The sequence below is a fragment of the Pogoniulus pusillus genome, chromosome 7 (assembly GCF_015220805.1).
Source record: "Pogoniulus pusillus isolate bPogPus1 chromosome 7, bPogPus1.pri, whole genome shotgun sequence".
Lineage (NCBI taxonomy): Eukaryota > Metazoa > Chordata > Aves > Piciformes > Lybiidae > Pogoniulus > Pogoniulus pusillus.
Window position 1 is genome coordinate 38,471,445 of NC_087270.1, and position 17,684 is coordinate 38,489,128.

The 17,684-nt window shown below is 55.6% G+C and overlaps 1 protein-coding gene and 1 long non-coding RNA gene across 3 annotated transcripts; one reads left to right on the plus strand and one right to left on the minus strand.

The window, feature by feature from the left end:
• Nucleotides 1-33: 33 nt before the first annotated feature.
• On the minus strand, nt 34-2,767 carry LOC135177023 (uncharacterized). The gene is made up of 2 exons (XR_010302884.1): nt 1,560-2,767; nt 34-510 (listed from the first exon to the last, which is right to left on the minus strand). It is a non-coding gene; the product is annotated as an uncharacterized LOC135177023 (long non-coding RNA).
• On the plus strand, nt 368-17,220 carry ZNF395 (zinc finger protein 395). Of its 2 annotated transcripts, none has more exons than XM_064146633.1 (10): nt 368-458; nt 5,434-5,686; nt 7,477-7,706; nt 8,090-8,202; nt 10,291-10,526; nt 10,636-10,736; nt 11,793-12,057; nt 13,502-13,594; nt 14,439-14,542; nt 15,433-17,220. In XM_064146633.1, exons 1-10 carry the CDS (start codon nt 373-375, stop codon nt 15,542-15,544), a joined length of 1,593 nt encoding a protein of 530 aa, XP_064002703.1. In that variant the 5' UTR covers nt 368-372; the 3' UTR covers nt 15,545-17,220. The 2 variants fall into 2 exon arrangements, with proteins under 2 accessions (XP_064002703.1, XP_064002705.1); XM_064146635.1 differs by lacking the exon at nt 368-458 and adding an exon at nt 766-782.
• The last annotated feature ends 464 nt before the right edge of the window (nt 17,221-17,684 follow it).

Below are 17,684 nucleotides of genomic sequence, written 5' to 3' on the forward strand. Positions count from 1 at the left end.
GGCGATAGGGAGCCCCGTTCTTTGGGCAGGAGAGTGACAGAGCCCCATCGCTCAAGGCAGGAGGGTGACCGAGAGCCTGGTCCCTTGAGTAAAACAGCAGAGCTCCGGGTGCGGCGGAGAGCCCCGGCGGGGACTAGGGCGCGGTGCCTGCCTGCCTTTCTCCCCCGTCGGGCAGAAGCTGGCCCGCTCAGAGCGAGGGGAGCCAGAGGGGAGCGCCCACCGTCCCCCTTGCCTTGCCCCTGCGGTAGGCGGGCGGAGAGCGGCGGCATCCGCCGGGCTGGTGCGATACAAGCCAGCGGGAGCGGCAAGGCCGGGCCCGGGGGCGTGCATTTAAAGGCAGCCGCGGAACCAATGCGCAGGAAGGGGCCGAGCATGTGGGGAGGTTGTTTACACCAGTCCGGCCCCGGGAGCTTTAACCCGGCCGGCGGCGAGGCGCGGAGCGCGGGTCCCCGGACGCTGTGAGTAGCGGGGCGGCGGTGCCGCCGGGTATTTCTCTCCTGGCTTTCCCCTCTTCTGGCAATGCCGGGAGCAGGCGTAAAAAAACAAAAAGAGGGGTGGGGGTGGGGACACAAAAGCCCCCAAACGATCATTGTAAAAACCGCGCGCGGGAGCGGCGGTTCCCGCCCGGCCGCGCCTCCCCGGGCCCGGCTCCTCCCCGCCCCGCCCGGCGGGGCTCCAGCCCGGGGCCGCCGCGTACGTGAGCCGGCCGCGCCGGGGACGGCGATTTCAAAACAGGCTGCGGCGGGGGAGGAGGGCGGGGGAAGGCGGGAGCCGCGCCGGAGGTAAGCGCCGAGCCCGCTCTCTTCGCCGTCTAACCTCTCTCCTCCCCCGGGGCGCAGACGGCTCCGCCACCCTCGGACCCGTCCACCTCTGGGCTTCTGCCGTCCGCTTGTACGCTCCCTCCCCTTCCCGAGTCTTGTCTTTTCTACGGTTTCCCAGTGCATGCTGCCTATCTCGGGGCCTGCCTGGCGCATGTGCCCCCCCGGCCTCCCCGGTGCATGCACACCCGTGTTTGGAATCTGTGTCCCGTTTTTCCTCTCCCCCCGGTCCCGGTACGTGCGTAGGCCTTTGGCCCACCGCTCTGGTGCATGCCGCCCCTGGCCTCTGCCTGTTGTGTGTGTCTCCACTGCCGGTGGAAGCCTAGCCCCTCGTCCGGTGCGCACACGCTCCCGGTGCATGCCCTCTCAGGAGCATTTTTGGTGTGTGCACGTCCCTGCCCGTATCCGCGTCCCCTTCGCTAGTACGCCCGTGCCTAACGCGTATCCCGTATCCCCCTGCCCGCTGCGGTGTCCCCCAGTCCTTTGCGAGCGCTCCTCCTTCCCGTGCGTGTCCCGCCCCGCCGGGGCCTATGTCCGTTGCAGCCCCCAGGGTGTATGCGTGTGTTGTCCTCCCCTCCCCCTGCATGTTGCCCGCCCCGCTCACACGTGCCCTGCCCGGTGCCGCCCTCCGCGGCAGGCCCGGGCGCACTCCTCCTCCTCCTCCCATTCCTCCGGCTTTGCCATCTTACCCACGTGTGCTGCCTGCCCTGCACACACGCGTGCACACACACGCACACATACCCGCCGGCCGTGCATGCCGTGTGTCCCGCTGCACGCTCGTCCCGCTTGCCCGCACCGTGGCTTCAAGTCCCGCTCCGCCGGTACCGCTCCTAGAAATCGGCAGGCTCCCGCCCTTTTCCTTCCTGGCTGCCCTTGCCGGCGGCAGGCAACGGCCCACCGATGCCTGCCAAGTCTCTCTGCCCGCACTGACATTCCCGCCCGTGCCGTAAGATGCATTTTGAGGCAGACGAGCCGCTTCCCAGAGTGTTTTCCTCCGGAATCGCCTGGGGGCTGGTGTGGGTGAGGGTCGCGGAGCCCTTCCCAGCGCTGCCGGCGAGGAGCGTGGCGCAGCCCCGCGGTGACACGTCCGCGGGAGTAACCCAACTTGTGAGCGTTGACGTGGGTGGGATTAGACGAATCTCTTTGGGAAAGCACCCGCCTTGTGTTGTGGTCCTTAAGGGGCTAGGTCGTGGTGGGTTTGACTCCGTCCTGGGGTGGTAGATCGTTTTTGCTTCTTTATTAAAGGGCAGAACTTTGCAGATCCCTCTGTGCGGGTATCTTCTTTCCCCCTCGGTCATGTGTGCCGACAGTGCGGCTTGTAAAGGGACTTTGAGATGTTTTGGGCTAAGAAAAGGGCTTATTGGAAATCGTGACCTGGGGGAAAAAAAAAGACCCAAAGTGTGGTTTATTATCAAGTGTTGCAGCATTTGGGGTCTCGTAGAGCAGACTTCATAGTTGGGGTTGCTAATGCATGGTGGAGTAGTCTGTGGCAGGAGTTAAGCTGGGTTTAAAGGGAACCTCTGGGCATTTATTCCCCTCAAAATGGGGAAAAAAACACAGCGTGCTGTAATTGCATCCTCTGAGGAGAGAGCTTGTGCTGGGGGCCTTGGTTTGCACAGCACCATAGGCACAGGAGCTGCCTTTCTTCCAACGAACCCCAGAAAGACCGCAACTGAAGCGAGCTCTGCCGTGACCCCCGAGCCTTGCCCGCTTGCTGCACAGAGCGTTCCTCCTTTCCCAGCTCTCCCAAAACCTCCACCCGGCCCTCGCTCCGCTGGCAGCAGCAGTGCCGGCAGGCACAAGGGCTGTCGGGGTTGCTTTTTTCTTTCCCCGGCAAGAGCTGGAAAAACGCCGTCCAAAATACACGCCAGGCATCGAGGGAAGGAATAGTTTGGGATCTGTGCCGGCTCTGACCCCTGCAGCTCCTGATTGCTAACAGCTGGGAGGGCTCGGGGCGGCAGCGTGGCCTCCCGGCACCGCCTGCGCTGCTGGCGCCCTCCCAGCTCTTGCTCCTCTGGCTTTGTGTTTTGGGGCATGGGGTGCTGGGGGAAGGATTTTTCAGCGTTGGCGTGGCCCCCTTGACCACGGGCTGAGTACCGAAATGGGATCTGCCGTTCAAAGGTCTTCTGGCAGCAAATGTGGCTCCAGAAACTGGCTTTTGGGAGGGTTTTCCTTCCCCAGTTGCAGTCGTGTCTCTCTCCTCCTTCCCATTCCCTCCTCAAACCAGAGGGGGAAGGAAAGGGAAGGCAAAACGAAACCCTGAAGGAAATGAGAAACAACTTCCCGCCTTTGGCACTGTCCTCTCTGTGCCTGGGCACTAGCCAAGCGCTGCCTCGAAAGTGGTGTGTCAGGGAGATGGCAGAGATTTGGCATCATTTTCCCTGTGATGGCAGCACCAACATCACCACATCGAGTCCCTGTGCCCTCGGAGGAGCGGTTCCCAAATCCCAGTGCCCAGGATACCTGAGAGCAAGGCTTTAAGGTGATTCAGGAGAAAACACTGCCTGCTGCTTGATTCCTACAGCGAGGTGGGGCGGCTCTGCTGCAGATTTGCTCTGGGATTTGAGGGAAGCTGCTGAGTCCTTGCCAGCTGTGTCGGAGTCCTTTTGGATAAGAAGGTCCCGTGTGGGGTGTGTAGGAGCTCTGGGAGCTGAGCTGCTTGGCCAGGTCACTTGTGTGCCTTGGAAGACACGTTGCACCGTGGAGAAAGCAGACGTTATCAGGCAATGGGCGCTGGACCATCCGTTGCACCGTGGAGAAAGCAGACGTTATCAGGCAGTGGGCGCTGGACCATCCGTTGTTGGTGCCTGTACGCCGCAAAGTCCAGTGTGTACCTCAGGTGGGGTGAGACGAGAAGGAAGCCGTTGGCGCTGCGGCCTCTTTGATCCTGCTCCCGAGGGAAGGTAGTGGCAGCAGTGAAATCCCTGCGGGCTGTGGGACAAGGCAGCTCTGGCTGCGAGGTGCTTTCCCCGGGATGCCTCTGTCCTGCTCTTCCTGCTCTGTTCCTGCTGGCTCCTAAAGAGCTGTTAATTTTCTACTTGGGGCCGGCAGGATTCCGGGGGAGCTCAAAGTGAGCTGAGCACATACGGTTATTCATAAATCTGCTTGTAAATCTTGGTCGTCCTTTGAAGCAGAACGAGGTTTGGAGCAACTCTTCCTGCCGTGAGGGGAGGTTGTGAGGAGCAGTAAGCTCCTCCTCCCTTCCTTAGGAAGGTATTCTCATCCCAGGTAGCACTGTGTAAGTCAGATGGCAGAAGAGAAAATGTTTGATCAGCCATCACAATACTGCTACTTCATGACAGAGAACTGCTCAAAGAGGAGGCAAGAGCCTGGGCACAAGCTCCTGATGTTTTGGGGTTAATCAGCAGCAGCTCCTTGGATTTGGATTCTCCACAGCCTAAGTTACTCCCCAGCCCAAATGCTTAAGACACCTGCAGCACCTGGCTGGTTGGGTGATTCTTGCTTGACAAGCCCAGTTAGGGTGACGGAGGTGTCAGGTTGGGTGTTGCAGAAGTATGTGGCTTTTTCAGTGCACCCCAAGGCACAAAGCTTTGCTGAGCCTTTTGCCTCCTTCAGAGCCCAGCTACCATCACCCTTTCAGCCTTGCCACAGCATGCACCCTTGCTTCCCATGCTCCTCCGAGAGTGTTGGAGCAGAGGAGATGTTGGGAGGAGAATGGGATGGAGGAAGGCAGTGCCAGAGCTGTCAGATTTATCAGGATGGATACATCATCTGTTTCCATGCCCGAGTGTCCTTTGCTTTTAAGGAAACCTGTTAACACTTTTGTTTCATTTTAAAAAGTAGTAAAATGCACAGCTCCAAAGAAATGAGGCAGACAAGCTGCATTCTGGATATAGTAGAGCCACACCAACGTGAGAAAAACATATGTCAGGAAAAGGAAGCTGTTTTGTTGGGCAAAATAGGTTAAAGATAGAGCTCAGGATAAAAATGCCCCCAGTTCTGACTTGTCCAACAGAGCAGTGCAGGTAGATGCTCCCATTTTGTCGCCAGGTCAACCTTCATCCACAAGCTTGGGGAAACCTCTCCTAAAAGAGTGAGAGCTTCCAAAAAGAGGAGCATTTGGGGTTCTTGCTGGGATGAAGTGCTGGCTTTGGCTGCCCAAGTGTTTTCCTCTCCTGTTGGGGCACAAGCAGGGCAGTTGCCAGACTATGCTGGGCACTGGCCCAAGTCTGGAGGTCAAGGTTGAAGAGTGCTGACGGGCGGGTTCCAGTGTGACAGGCGGGATTCAGCTGCAGTGGCCTCGGGAGCGTGTGCTGGTGGCAGCTCAAGAGTGGGCCATAGGCTCAGGGGGCCTTCCTGGCTGCATCCCTGAGGTTTCCTTTGGACTGGATCATCCCTTTTTTTGTTGTTGGTTGTTTGTGTTCTTTTTCTTTCACAGAGGTTCAGAAATGGCCATAAAGACAAGAGCTGTCAGGGCTGGGGAGCTCAGACCCACCACTGCCCTTGCATCCTCATGGGGTCTTGGCACCTGGAGATGCTGGAGCAGCGTGAGCTGTTTTCTCAGCTCCCAGAGTGATGTGGTGCAGAGAAGGCACTGGTTGAATGTCGTGGTTCTGTGCCAAAGGTAACATGCCCACATCTGTCTTCTCTGCAGCGTGTCCAAGATGGCAAGCGTGCTGTCCAGGCGCCTGGGGAAGCGCTCTCTGCTTGGCACCCGTGTCTCTGCCCCTGACGCCTTGGCTGATGGGGTGCTGGTGACCACCCACATCCCTGGCTTACAGACTGACCTTGTCCGGGCATCTGCCCACATGGTGCTGCAAGAGGATGGATCCTGTGTGCCAGCAGTGGAGGAGAGCAACCAGGCACCCAGGTTCCCTGGCCACCGGCAGCTCTGTGCTGGACAGCAAGTACGTAAGGAGACTCTCGATGTCCTTGGCTGGTGGGGGATAAAACTCCTGGAGCTCTCCTCGTGTGAGCTGCATTGGGGTTCTGTAATTACTAAGGGGTGTTAATGAGTGTTGGTCTTGGTGTGCTTGACCTCCATGCCTCTTGGGTTTGGACCAGATCAGCTGAAGTGGAGAGCCATCTCCAGGAGATGCCTCAAATCCTAGCCAAAAGTGGGTGTCCAGAGAAGACAGTAAGAAGGTCTGATTCTTCTCACCAGTGATCTCCAGCTGTCTGAGGCTCAGAGAAGTGGTTTCCTCTACATTTAGCAACTCCCAGTGGTCTTCTGTTCTGTGAACTTGTCCTAACTTTTCATAACCCCACTTTACTTCTGGAGGGCACTGGCAAGGAGCTCCTCCAGCTTTGGCATGGTGGCCATGAGCCTCATGGCTGGGGCCTTGGAGCCTCAGCCTGTTGCAGCTGAGAATCTATGGTGCAGATATATGTGGTGGAGAAGTGTTTAGAGAAGGGTGAGGTGCTGTGGCTTCTAGAAAGCACATCTAATCTCCTGATGGAGGGCCATGCCTTGGCTGGGATGCTGCCTGGAGCAGGGAACAGGGTTTCCATTAGTGCCTGGCTAGGGCTGTCTGGGGGGAGCTGTGAGCTGCTAGCATAGAGCCTCTTTTTCTTGGCTGCTACCTGCAGAACTATAAAACCTTTTCTGGACAGAGCTTGTCAAATGGCTTGCAAATAAAAGCCTTGTTTGGTTTTCTGGCTCCTCCTGCCCCATATTCATTAACCACAGGACAGTGAGAGTTGTTTTCTTCTACGTGCTCTGCTGAGGAGAATTTTGCTTGGTTGCTTTGCTGCTGGGAACAGCATAAAAACAGCGATGGGATGGCTTCACCTCTCACCAACAGCCAGGACCTTTGCTGGTGGCTGTGTGATGCTGTGTGTGCTGGCTTCTTGTGCTGTGCAGAGTCCTGGGGATGGCATGTGTGGTTCTTGCTCCTTGTTTTCCAGAAGTAGACTCAGAGTCTTCTGTGTGTTGATCCTTGCACTGATTCCTTTAGTCTTGGTCCCAGCCTGAGTGGCTTTTTCCACCCTGCTGTTTCTGCTGGGGGTTGCACCTGAGATGGTCTTGCAGGCTTCTCCCCAGTCAGGCTATAGATGTGTCCATCCCATAGTGACTTCTTGGTGTGCCACCTGTGGTGATTCTGTAAAGAGATGTTCCTGCTCCTATAAATAGCCAGAGACACATGTAGTGTCTCTTGACACAGATACCTTTCCAACAGAAATAGGCTTATGGGTGGCAGTGGTGGAAAACTGCCCATCAGAAGTAGCTCGAGACTCTGAAGGAGGAGGTTTGCAGAGCCTAAAGGAGCTGGGAATGTTGGAGCCAAGATGTGAACTTGGGGCCACTTCAGCCAGCAAACCTCCTTTCCCCATCCAGCTTTAAATGCTGTTATCTACCTGCTTTGCCAGGGTGTGTAGTAATTGTGGGAGTCCTTGCGGCAGGATGTTGTGAGAACAAAGCCAGAGCAGATAAATGCGATGAAGAAATTCCACCCAGACCAACAGCACTCAGAGAGGCAGCTGACAGCAGCTCAGGAAATCTCTCAACCTGGCATTGCTTGAGCCAAGGAGCTTGGTGGTGGGGTTAGGATGGACTCTAGGCACCTCACTGGTTTGATGTGACAGCAGTCTGAAGTGCAAACCCTTCAGGACAAGCTCTGCCTTTGTCCTGAGGTGCTCTGTAGCCCCCCGTCCACAGTGGGTGGCACTGACAAACTGCCCTTCCTGCTGTTTCCAGGTCCTCCTTACCTACAGTGGGCAGGAAGCTGCAGGCCTTGCGGAGCAGCACAACCAGCTGAGCGAGAAGGTGAAGGTGCTGCTGCCGGAGCAGGGCTTGCAGACATGCTGGAGGGCGCAGGACGTGCGGCCGGCCGCGCTGCAGCCCCCTGCCCTGCCTGCAGCCAGCGGTGCCAGCGCTGCAGAGGTGCTGCAGAGATCTGTCTCCAGCAGCATCGACGTCCCCAAGAGGTTTGTGCCTGTGGCTGGTGGGACTTCACTCTGCTGGGAAAGGGGATCTTGACGGCATCAGGGTCTTAAACAGAGAGCACAGCGATGCTGGGCGTGTATCTGCCTTTCCAGCATGGGATTAACCACAGGGTGGTTAAATTTAGGATTAAGGGGATTTAGCCTTTTTTGTTTGTTTGTTTCTCTTTTTCTTTTTATCTAACTGAGGAGAAAACATCCTTCCCAGTGACTTCAAAATGACTCAGAGTTTAGGGAGAAGGGGTGAACACATGCTGCTGCTGCAGGTTCTGCTGACCTTCAGGTGCCTGTTGGCTCCCCAGGTTGTTTCTCTGATTCGTGTTTTTTTTGATCTCAAGAGTGTTTTACACCTTTGCCTCACAATGCAGGAAAGCTGACGCTGCTGTGGAGATGGATGAGATGGTGGCAGCCATGGTGCTGACGAGCCTGTCCTGCAGCCCTGTGGTGCAGAGCCCTCCCGCTGGCGAGAGCGGCATCCCCTGTGAGTGGGCATTTCAAACAGCCATGTGCATTGGTGTAAAAAAATCAGCTGGAACAGAAAGAGATGTGGAGAGGTGTGCTGTGCCCCTGGGATCGTGGGGCCTGGGTCCTTCCTTGCCTTAGGCGTGCTTGGCTGCGTGCCAGGTGTTTTACTTCGCTGTGTCCACAGGAGGGCGACAAAGCTGTGAGGGGCCTGGAGCACAGCCCTGTGAGGAGAGGCTGAGGGAGCTGGGGGTGTGCAGCCTGCAGAAGAGGAGGCTCAGGGCAGAGCTCATTGCTGGCTGCAGCTCCCTGAAGGGAGGCTGTAGCCAGGTGGGGTTGGGCTCTGCTGCCAGGCACCCAGCAACAAAAGAAGGGGACACAGTCTCAAGTTGTGTTGGGGGAGGTCTAGGCTGGATGTTGTGAGGAAGTTGTTGTCAGAGAGAGTGATTGGCATTGGAATGGGCTGCCCAGGGAGTTGCTGTGCCTGGAGGTGCTGAAGCAAAGCCTGGATGAGGCATTTAGTGCCATGGTCTGGTTGCTTGGCCAGGACTGGGTGCTAGGTTGGACTGGCTGAGCTTGGAGGTCTTTTCCAACCTGGTTGATTCTGTGATTCTATGAAATAACTGCCAAGACAGTTGGAATTTAGGGAGGTTCTACAGAGGGACCTGGACATGCCAGATTGATGGGCTGAGGCCAGTTGTATGAGGCTCAACAAGGCCAAGTGCCAGATGCTGAGCTTGCATCACAACAATTCCACGAATGCTCCAGGCTTGGGGAAGAGTGGCTGGAAACTCTCCTCGGGGTGCTGGTAGGCAGCTGGCTGAAGATGAGCCAGCAGCGTGCCCAGGTGGCTAAGAAGGCCAGCAGCATCCTGGCACGGATCAGCAATAGTGCAGCCAGCAGGACTAGGGCAGTGATTGGTCCCCCTCTGCTGGGGACTGATGAGGCTGCACCTCAAATCCTGGGTTCAGGTTTGGGCCCTTCATTATAATGAGGACACTGAGGGGCCAGAACGTGTCCAAAGGGCAACAAAACTGGTGAAGTGTCTAGAGCACAAATCTTGTGAGGGGCAGCTGAGGGACATGGAGTTGCTCAGCCTGGAGAAAAGGAGTCTCAAGGAAGACTTTGCTCTATACCGCTCCTTGAAAGGAGGTTGTAGCAAGATGAGTGTTGGTATCTTCTCCTAAAGAACGAGCAACAGGACAGGAGGAAACAGGCACAGGTTGTGCCAGGGAAGGTTTAGGGTGGATATGAGGAAAAAATTCTTAATGGAAAGGGCTCTCAAGCCCGGGAATGGGCTGCCCAGGGAAGTGGTGGAGTCAGCATCCATGGAGGTATTTAAAAGCCTTGTAGATGTGGCTGTTGCTGTCCCTGGAGGTCTTCAAGCAAAGATTGGATGGGGCACTTAGTGCCAAGGTGTAGTTGATTGGCCAGGGCTGGGTGCTAGGTTGGACTGGCTGAGCTTGGAGGTCTCTTCCAACCTGGTTGCTTCTATGATTCTGTTCTATGATTAATTGTTGGACTTGTCAGTGATGGGTGAACAGGTGGACTGGATGGTCTTGGAGGTCTTCTTCAGCTGTAGTGATACTGTGATTTCAAGGCTGGGACCATGCTGGGCTGGGGGTGGCCAGGAAGCAGCACTGGGGCACCCGTGGGTGCCAGCACTGGATGGGACTGAGCAAGCCAGCACACCTCTGGCAGCGTGGTGGGGGAATCCTGCGCTCTGAAACCATCCCAGGGGGACGGGGAGCCCCACGCAGGAGTCCCAGGCTGGGGAGCACCACCCGGTCACTCCTTTTTTTAGAGGCAGTTTCATTCCCCAGGAGTCAAAGCAGTGGGAGGGATAAAAATAGGCACCCAGAACCGTGGGAAATGTGTGTGCCTGGTGCTGGCTGCTTGCCGTGTGCCGGCTGTGCCCGTGGAGCTGCACCGGTGCCAACAAGGATGGGGAGGGGATAAAAAGGAGTTGAATGACTGATAGTTGGGAGCTGAGTTTTTAAGAGAATAAATGAAGAGTCAAACTGCTGTTGAGGGTCTGTTGGTCTCTGCCCCGTGGGGTTCATTTGGCCCCGAGGTGACGGTGTCAGTGTGTGTCCCCGACCTGCAGCCTCACGGACTGCCTGCGACCCCTGGAAGGAGAGTGGTGACGTCTCTGACAGTGGCAGCAGCACCACCAGCGGGCACTGGAGTGGGGGCAGTGATATCTCCACCCCTTCTCCCCCTCATCCTGCCGGCAGCCCCAAATACACCAGCGAGGCACTGAGCTCTCCCCAGGCTGATGATGGTTTTGAGACCGACTCCGACCCCTTTCTCCTCAATGAACCTGCCCCACGCAAGAGAAAGGTACTGCTGTCGTTGGGTCTGGCTTCTCCAGCACCCCCAGCTGGGTTGGCATCTCGTGGAGGGTACACTGCCACTGAGCAGGGGGTGACACAGGCTGTCTCTCTGCCAGAACTCGGTGAAGGTGGTGTACAAGTGCCTGTGGCCAAGCTGTGGCAAGGTCCTGCGCTCCATTGTTGGCATCAAGAGGCACGTCAAGACTCAGCACCTTGGGTAAGGTGAAGCTTACATCTCAGTCCCTTCCTGACCACCAAAGCTGCATGCCCTGGTGCTGTGTCATTCGTAATTCCTGCAGTAACTGTCTGATAATGGTCTCTATGAGCTGACTTTGACAGTTCTCAGCCAAGCAATCCATGTAGCTGAAGCCACTCTTGTGTGTGCTCTCACCTTCAGGGAGTCTGGGGCTTTCCAAGAGGCACTGGGGCCCTGTTTGGGCTTCAGGACAGCCCAGCTCAGTCCATCTGAGGTGTACATCTTTCCCTGGGGGGAGTTCAAGTCACATATGACCCCTGGACTCCTGTACGGAGGCAGAAAAGCACCAGCCCAGCTGGGTTTCGTGAGGGCTGGCAGCATGAAAGCCATGCTCACTGTGGCAGTGGCTGGCTCCAGCCTGGCTGCTGGGGCTCCAACAGGCACCCACATACCACCCTGGCAATGGCTACCCTTTTGTTTTCTCCTAATCTTCTGTGAATTCCCCCCAAACACAGCAGTGAGGGTGTAGGGATCAGCTTTGCTGTGCTCTCCTACTCTCCTCTCACCCCAGCCTCAGTTTTCTCCTGGTTTTGCCCACCTTTTCCAGTGTATATTCTCCTCCCCTCTTGGAAGCAGGCATGCTGCAGGAGAGGTGAGGGCAGGAGGGCTGTGGTGCAGTGGGCAGAGCTGGACTGCCACCCAGTGCCAGATCAATGCCTGGGAAAATAACCACAAAAATGACTTCAGGGACTGTTTCCATGCTGGCTGGACTGGGGCTTCAGTGGCAGCTCTGCTGAGTGAAGCCAGCTAGAAGTGAGCAGGGGGCTTTCAGTGGTGCCCAGTCAGCCTGACAGTGTTTCTGAAGGCACTGACTGAGGTCTTGATCTTCTTGGAAGTTGAAGTGCTGCTACTAGGGCAGTGCCTGTTGCTGATCATAGCTGATGTGTGGTGCTTTGGAGCCTGGAAGTGGGGTTGCCCTGCCCAGGAGGACAAAATTACTCCCCAAGGGAGCTCAGGGGCTTCTTGCCTTGGTGGCAACACAATTTTCACTGCTGTCTCTCTTTCTGTCCCCAACAGGGACAGTGTAGATTCTGACCAGCACAAGCGGGAGGAGGATTTCTACTACACTGAAGTGCAGGTGAAGGAAGAGACTGTGCCAGAGGTGGTGGCCACTGCCAGCCCCACATCTGTGTCGGCTCCCATCATCATCCAGCAAGCCCTTACAAAGCCAGAGGCACTACTGGTTGAGCAGCCGATGCTGGAGCCCACCCTGGCCAGCAGCACCCTGAGCCAGTCAGCACCCAGCTCCTTTTGGCACATCCAAGCTGATCATGCCTACCAGGTGAGCTGCTGTCATCTCCCAGGGCTGGGTCACCTCCTGAAATCTTGCTGAAGGGTAGGTCATGATCCCCTTTCTTTCACAAATCCCTGCTGCATCAGGGCTGTGTCGTTCACAGAATCCTAGAATGGTTTGAGTTGGAGGAGACCTTTTAAGATCGTCAGGTCCAGCCATTAACCCAGCACTGCCAGGGCACTACACTGTCCCTCAGCACCACATCTGCGTGGCTTTAAGTCCCTCCAGGGGTCGGGACTCCACCCCTGCCCTAGGCAGCCTGTTCCATGGGCTCCACAACCCTTTCAGAGAAACAATTGTTCCTCATGCCCCACCTAAAACCTCCCCTAGTGTAATTTGAGGCCGTATCCTTTCGTCCTTTCTCTTGTTACCTGGGAGAAGAGACTGATTCCCACCTTGTGCCAGCCTCCTCTCAGGGATTGGAGAGAGCAAGATCTCCTCTGAGCCTAAACAATCCCAGTGCCTTCAGCTGCTCCTCACAAGACTTGTGCTCTATACCTTTCACCAGATTCTCTCGTTGCCCTTCCCTGGCCACACTCTAGCCCCTCTCTGTCCTTCTTGGAGCAATGGGTCCAAAAGTGACCCCAGTGTTCACTCACCAGTGCCTCGTTCAAGGGGATGGAGTCCTGCTGGACACAATATTGCTGATCCAAGCTAAGGTGCTGTTTGCCTTCTTGACCACCTGGGCACACTGTTGGCTAGTATTCATCACAGAAAGGCTTTGATGCTGATGTGGCACCATTCCTGGCCTGGCTGGCTGCAGCCACCAGCCTCATTAGCACCTCGTTTAGGGGCTCCTGTGCTTCTGCAACGGCTGTTCCCGGGCTGGTGGGGAGTTACTGGCCTCTCTTTCCCTGCAGTCACCCTGCGCTGGTATGCAACACGCCCTTCTGCAGGCAGATAATGCTGAGCTGGAATGCAGCCCTGCTGGATCCTGCACCTTTCTGCTGCACGGACTTTTGAGGCACAGGAAACCTGGGCACCTGGAAAGGTGGCCCTGTGGGTGCATTGCAACTGGCCCAGTTGAGATCTGGGTGCTGTTCTGGAGCTGCAGGCTTGTGCAGGGTGAGGGTATATAGATCCATAAGCTGCACTGCATCCCAGCAAATGTATTTGACGTCATCTAAGTGTAGAAAGGCTACGTAAACTGGTGCAAAAATACAGACTGAGGTGGTGCATGTGGTTTGGTTTTGCAGCTGGAAGCAGTCACAGGAGAGCAGAAGCTTCTGTGCCCAGTGAAGGGAGGCACAGCACATACACTGTGCCCAGTGTTAGCAGCATCCCATGCTGGAGAAGAGGTTGCCCCAGGGTGTCCATCCCACCCTCAGTGCTCCCAGTTTGTGGGAGCTCCAGGCTGGGGAGTGCATACTTGTGGGGAATGCATGGTTGGAAGGTCCTGAGTCTAATACTGAACCCTGTATTTCACCCACAGGCATTGCCCTCGATCCAAATTCCAGTGTCCCCTCACATCTTCACCAGCATCAGCTGGGCCACTGCCACTTCGACTCTCCCATCCCTGTCACCAGTGAGTCCTGCATGTGTTTCCTCTAAGTGTTTTTGGAGTGTGGGGTAGAGATGGAAGTTGAGGGGACCTCGTCTATGCTTTCTTGCTCCCTACTTTAGACATGCAAATCCCTGGGCTGGGGACACCTGTGACTCCCACTGTCCCATCACAGTGCCCAAGGGAGCTGGACCAGGTTCACAGGCTCACAGGATGTCAGGGGCTGGAAGGGACCCAAAGAGATCATAAAGTCCAATCCCCCTGCTGCATAGGCTCTCCTCTGTGAGGACCTGCAGTGCAAGTGAGAGATCCCAAATCCATCTGTGGGACATGAAGGAAAGAATCACAGGATGTTAGGGGTTGGAAGGGACCCAAGGAGATCATTGAGTCCAACTGCCCTGCCAGAGCAGGACCACACAATCTAGCTCAGGTCACACAGGAACACATCCAGACAGGCCTTGGAAGGCTCCAGAGAAGGAGACTCCACAACCCCTCTGGGCAGCCTGTGCCAGTGCTCTGTGACCCTTACAGTAAAGAAGTTCCCCCTTGTGCTGAGCTGGAACCTCCTGTGCTGCAGCTTACACCCATTGCTCCTTGTCCTATCGCAGGGAGCAGTGAGCAGAGCCTGTCCCCCCTCTCCTGACCCCCAGCCCTCAGACAGTTACAAACACTGATTCAATCCCCTCTCAGTCTTCTCCTGACTAAACAGCCCCAGATCCCTCCTCGGGCAGTGCTCCAGTCCCCTAATCATCCTCGTAGCCTTCTGCTGGACCTTCTCCAGCAGATCCCTGTCCCTTTCAAAGTGAGGAGCCCAGAACTGGACGCCGTGGGCTGTCCCAGCTGCCCTCTGACACCCACTTCCCCACAGGTGCGGAGCCGGTCGCTCAGCTTCAGCGAACCCCAGCCACCAACGACGATGCTCAAGTCCCACCTGATCGTCGCCTCACCCCCCAGAGTGGCCATCAGCACCAGGTGAGGGTCCTGCTGGCCAGAGGGGAGTGGAAGTAGAGCCCAAAACGGGTGCTAAGGTGCAGCAGAACAATGGTCAACAGTGGTTGTGGGGCCTTACTCTTAGATACCTGACCAAAGTTCTGCAGTGAGTGGGTAAATAGTAGAATAATGGAATCGTTCAGGTTGGAAAAGACATTTGAGATTATCAAGTCCACCTCAGTGGCTTTCCAGTCCCTCCAGGTATGGTGACTCCTCCTCTGCCCTGGGCAGCCTGCTCCAGACCTTGTCAGCCCTTCCTGTAAAGAAATCCTTCCTCATGTCCAGCCTAAATCGCTCCTGGCAGAGGTTGAAACTTTCCTCTTGTCCTATTGCTCATTACTTGGGAGAATCATAGAATCAACCAGGTTGAAAGAGACCTCGAAGATCATCCAGGCCAACCTAGCACCCAGCCCTATCCAATCAACTAGACCATAGAATCATAGAATTAACCAGGTTGGAAGAGACCTCCAAGATCATCTAGGCCAACCTATCCCCCAGCCCTATCCAATCAACTAGACCATAGAATCAACCAGGTTGGAAGAGACCTTGAAGATCATCCAGTCCAACCTAGCACCCAGCTCTGTCCAGTCAACTAGACCATAGAATCATAGAATCAACCAGGTTGGAAGAGACCTCCAGGCTCCTCCAGTCCAACCTAGCACCCAGCTCTGTCCAGTCAACTAGACCATAGAATCATAGAATCAACCAGGTTGGAAGAGACCTCCAGGCTCATCCAGTCCAACTTGTCCCTCAGCCCTATCCAGTCAACTAGACCATGGCACTAAGTGCCTCATCCAGTCTTTTCTTGAAGACCTCCAGGGGTGGAGACCAGTCCCCACCCAGAAGTGACTTCTTCTCTTCCCCTGTGGCAGGAAAGTCCGCGGCGAAGCCAAGAAGTGCCGTAAGGTGTACGGCATCGAGCACCGGGACCAGTGGTGCACAGCCTGCCGGTGGAAGAAAGCCTGCCAGCGCTTCCTGGACTGAAGGCAGCGCCGTGCTGCCGCGTCCCTCCCCTGCTCCTGCCTGGGGAGCACCGGAGTCCCTCACTGCTGCAACCAAGGACCTCGGAGGTACCTCCTGAGAGCCCAGAAGACGCCTCCAGAGCTGCGTGTCAATTCCTCCTCCTGCCTGTTGTACGTCTGCTGGGTTCGCTCTGTTTGTACACACCTCTTGTTCCAGCGTCTCGGTTTCGTTTGGGTTTTAAACCTGAAGAAATGTCTCCCCTTGTAGCTGGGGCTGGGAGGGAGGGAAGGAAGTGGCTTCCTTTTGGCTTCCAGGTGAGATTGTAGGCAATCTGGTGACCAAAGAGCTTCCTGCGTCTCCCAGATCGGCCCTAAAATCTCCTGAGCTATCACAGCGTGGCTGGGGTGAGACGTCGAAGCAGCTCCCTTTGTCCTTTGACTACCTAGAAAGCACAAATCCCTTGTGCCCTTCAAGGGAGGGGGTTGGTTAATGGCTTTAAATAAGCTATTCATTAATAGCTTTAAAAAGGCAAATGTGCTTTGATTGCAAGTGGGGTGGGCTCAGTTCTTGGGGCAGAAAGTGGAGGTTTCTCTGCCCTTCTGCTCGCGTCATGTCACACCAGCAACTCGAGCCTGCACATGCCTCTGCTCTGTTCCAACATGTCAGTTTTGAAGGCATTTAAGGGAAAAGAAGAACCTCACTGAAGGCATTTTTTAATTGGGGAAACTATGGGAATTTCTGGAACAAAACCTGGTGCTCCTCACTTCAAGGCTTGAGGTCAGCTTAGCTCCCTGAAACATCTACAACATGGCCCTTGCTGTGTCTTTCAAAACCAGGCTGAGCAGGTTTGTTCAGTTAACGATTCCACTAGTAAAGGCAGGAGGGAGGAGTGGGAAGGGCTTTCCCTTAGCATCCAAGCACTTCAGTATCTGCTGCAGAATCCCACTGAGCCTGGTGGGAGTCACTTTTGGATGTAAAGCAGGTATTTACACGTCCCAGATCCCCTGTCACCGTCACGGCTATTCTGGCCTGCCGAGGTGTTGCACTCGATGCCAAGCCACGTTGCCCTGTTGGCTTTTTCCCCTCACTAGGGCAGCAGCCATTTGGATTGGCATCATTTTTTGCTGTGCTTTTGATAATCATAAGCCAGAACCCACAGCTGTTGAGTTGGGAGCAATGCCTGCCCTGGGTGGTTTTAAGGACCCTCTTCCATGACTCAACTTCTCAGAGCAAATTAAGTGGCTCAGAGTCTATTATCACTCCTGGATCACCATGAGGCCTCTTGAAGGTGGGCAGGCAAAGCAGGTTGAGATACACATATATGTGCTCCTGGTGCTTGTCACTGTGTCTGGGTATTGTTTGTGGTCTTCATTTGTGATTTTGTACATCTTCAGCATCCCACAACCTGATCTTTATCCTGGTATCCAGCCAGCAGATGGAAAACTTAGCTGCTGGAAAACCAGGAGCTAACGCTGCTGAGCAGGATGCAACCCCTGTGGGGTTACATCTAGGCAGCTCTAGCTCCAATCCCAGGGAGGAGAAGAGGTTTTGTCCCTTGAGAGCTTCTCACTTTAGCTCCAATCCCAGGGAGGAGAAGAGGCTTTGTCCCTTGAGAGCTGCTTGCTCTAGCTCCAATCCCAGGGAGGAGAAGAGGTTTTGCCCCTTGAGAGCTGCTTGCTCTAGCTCCAATCCCAGGGAGAAGAGGTTTTGTCCCTTGAGAGATGCTCGCTCTAGCTCCAATCCCAGGGAGGAGAAGAGGTTTTGTCCCTTGAGAGATACTTGCTCTAGCTCCAATCCCAGGGAGGAGAAGAGGTTTTGCCCCTTGAGAGCTGCTTGCTCTAGCTCCAATCCCAGGGAGAAGAGGTTTTGTCCCTTGAGAGATGCTCGCTCTAGCTCCAATCCCAGGGAGGAGAAGAGGTTTTGTCCCTTGAGAGATACTTGCTCTAGCTCCAATCCCAGGGAGGAGAAGAGGTTTTGTCCCTTGAGAGATACTTGCTCTAGCTCCAATCCCAGGGAGGAGAAAAGGTTTTGTCCCTTGAGAGATACTTGCTCTAGCTCCAATCCCAGGGAGGAGAAGAGGCTTTGTCCCTTGAGAGCTGCTTGCTCTAGCTCCAATCCCAGGGAGGAGAGGAGGTTTTGTCCCTTGAGAGATACTTGCTCT

What these genes read in the sequence shown, in the direction of transcription:
- ZNF395 (XM_064146633.1), top strand. Translation starts at nt 373, where the DNA reads ATGTGGGGAGGTTGTTTACACCAGTCCGGCCCCGGGAGCTTTAACCCG. An exon ending in TGGCGAGAGCGGCATCCCCT is followed by an intron (nt 8,203 to 10,290) that starts GTGAGTGGGCAT and finishes CCCGACCTGCAG; the next exon opens with CCTCACGGACTGCCTGCGAC. An exon ending in CTGCCCCACGCAAGAGAAAG is followed by an intron (nt 10,527 to 10,635) that starts GTACTGCTGTCG and finishes TCTCTCTGCCAG; the next exon opens with AACTCGGTGAAGGTGGTGTA.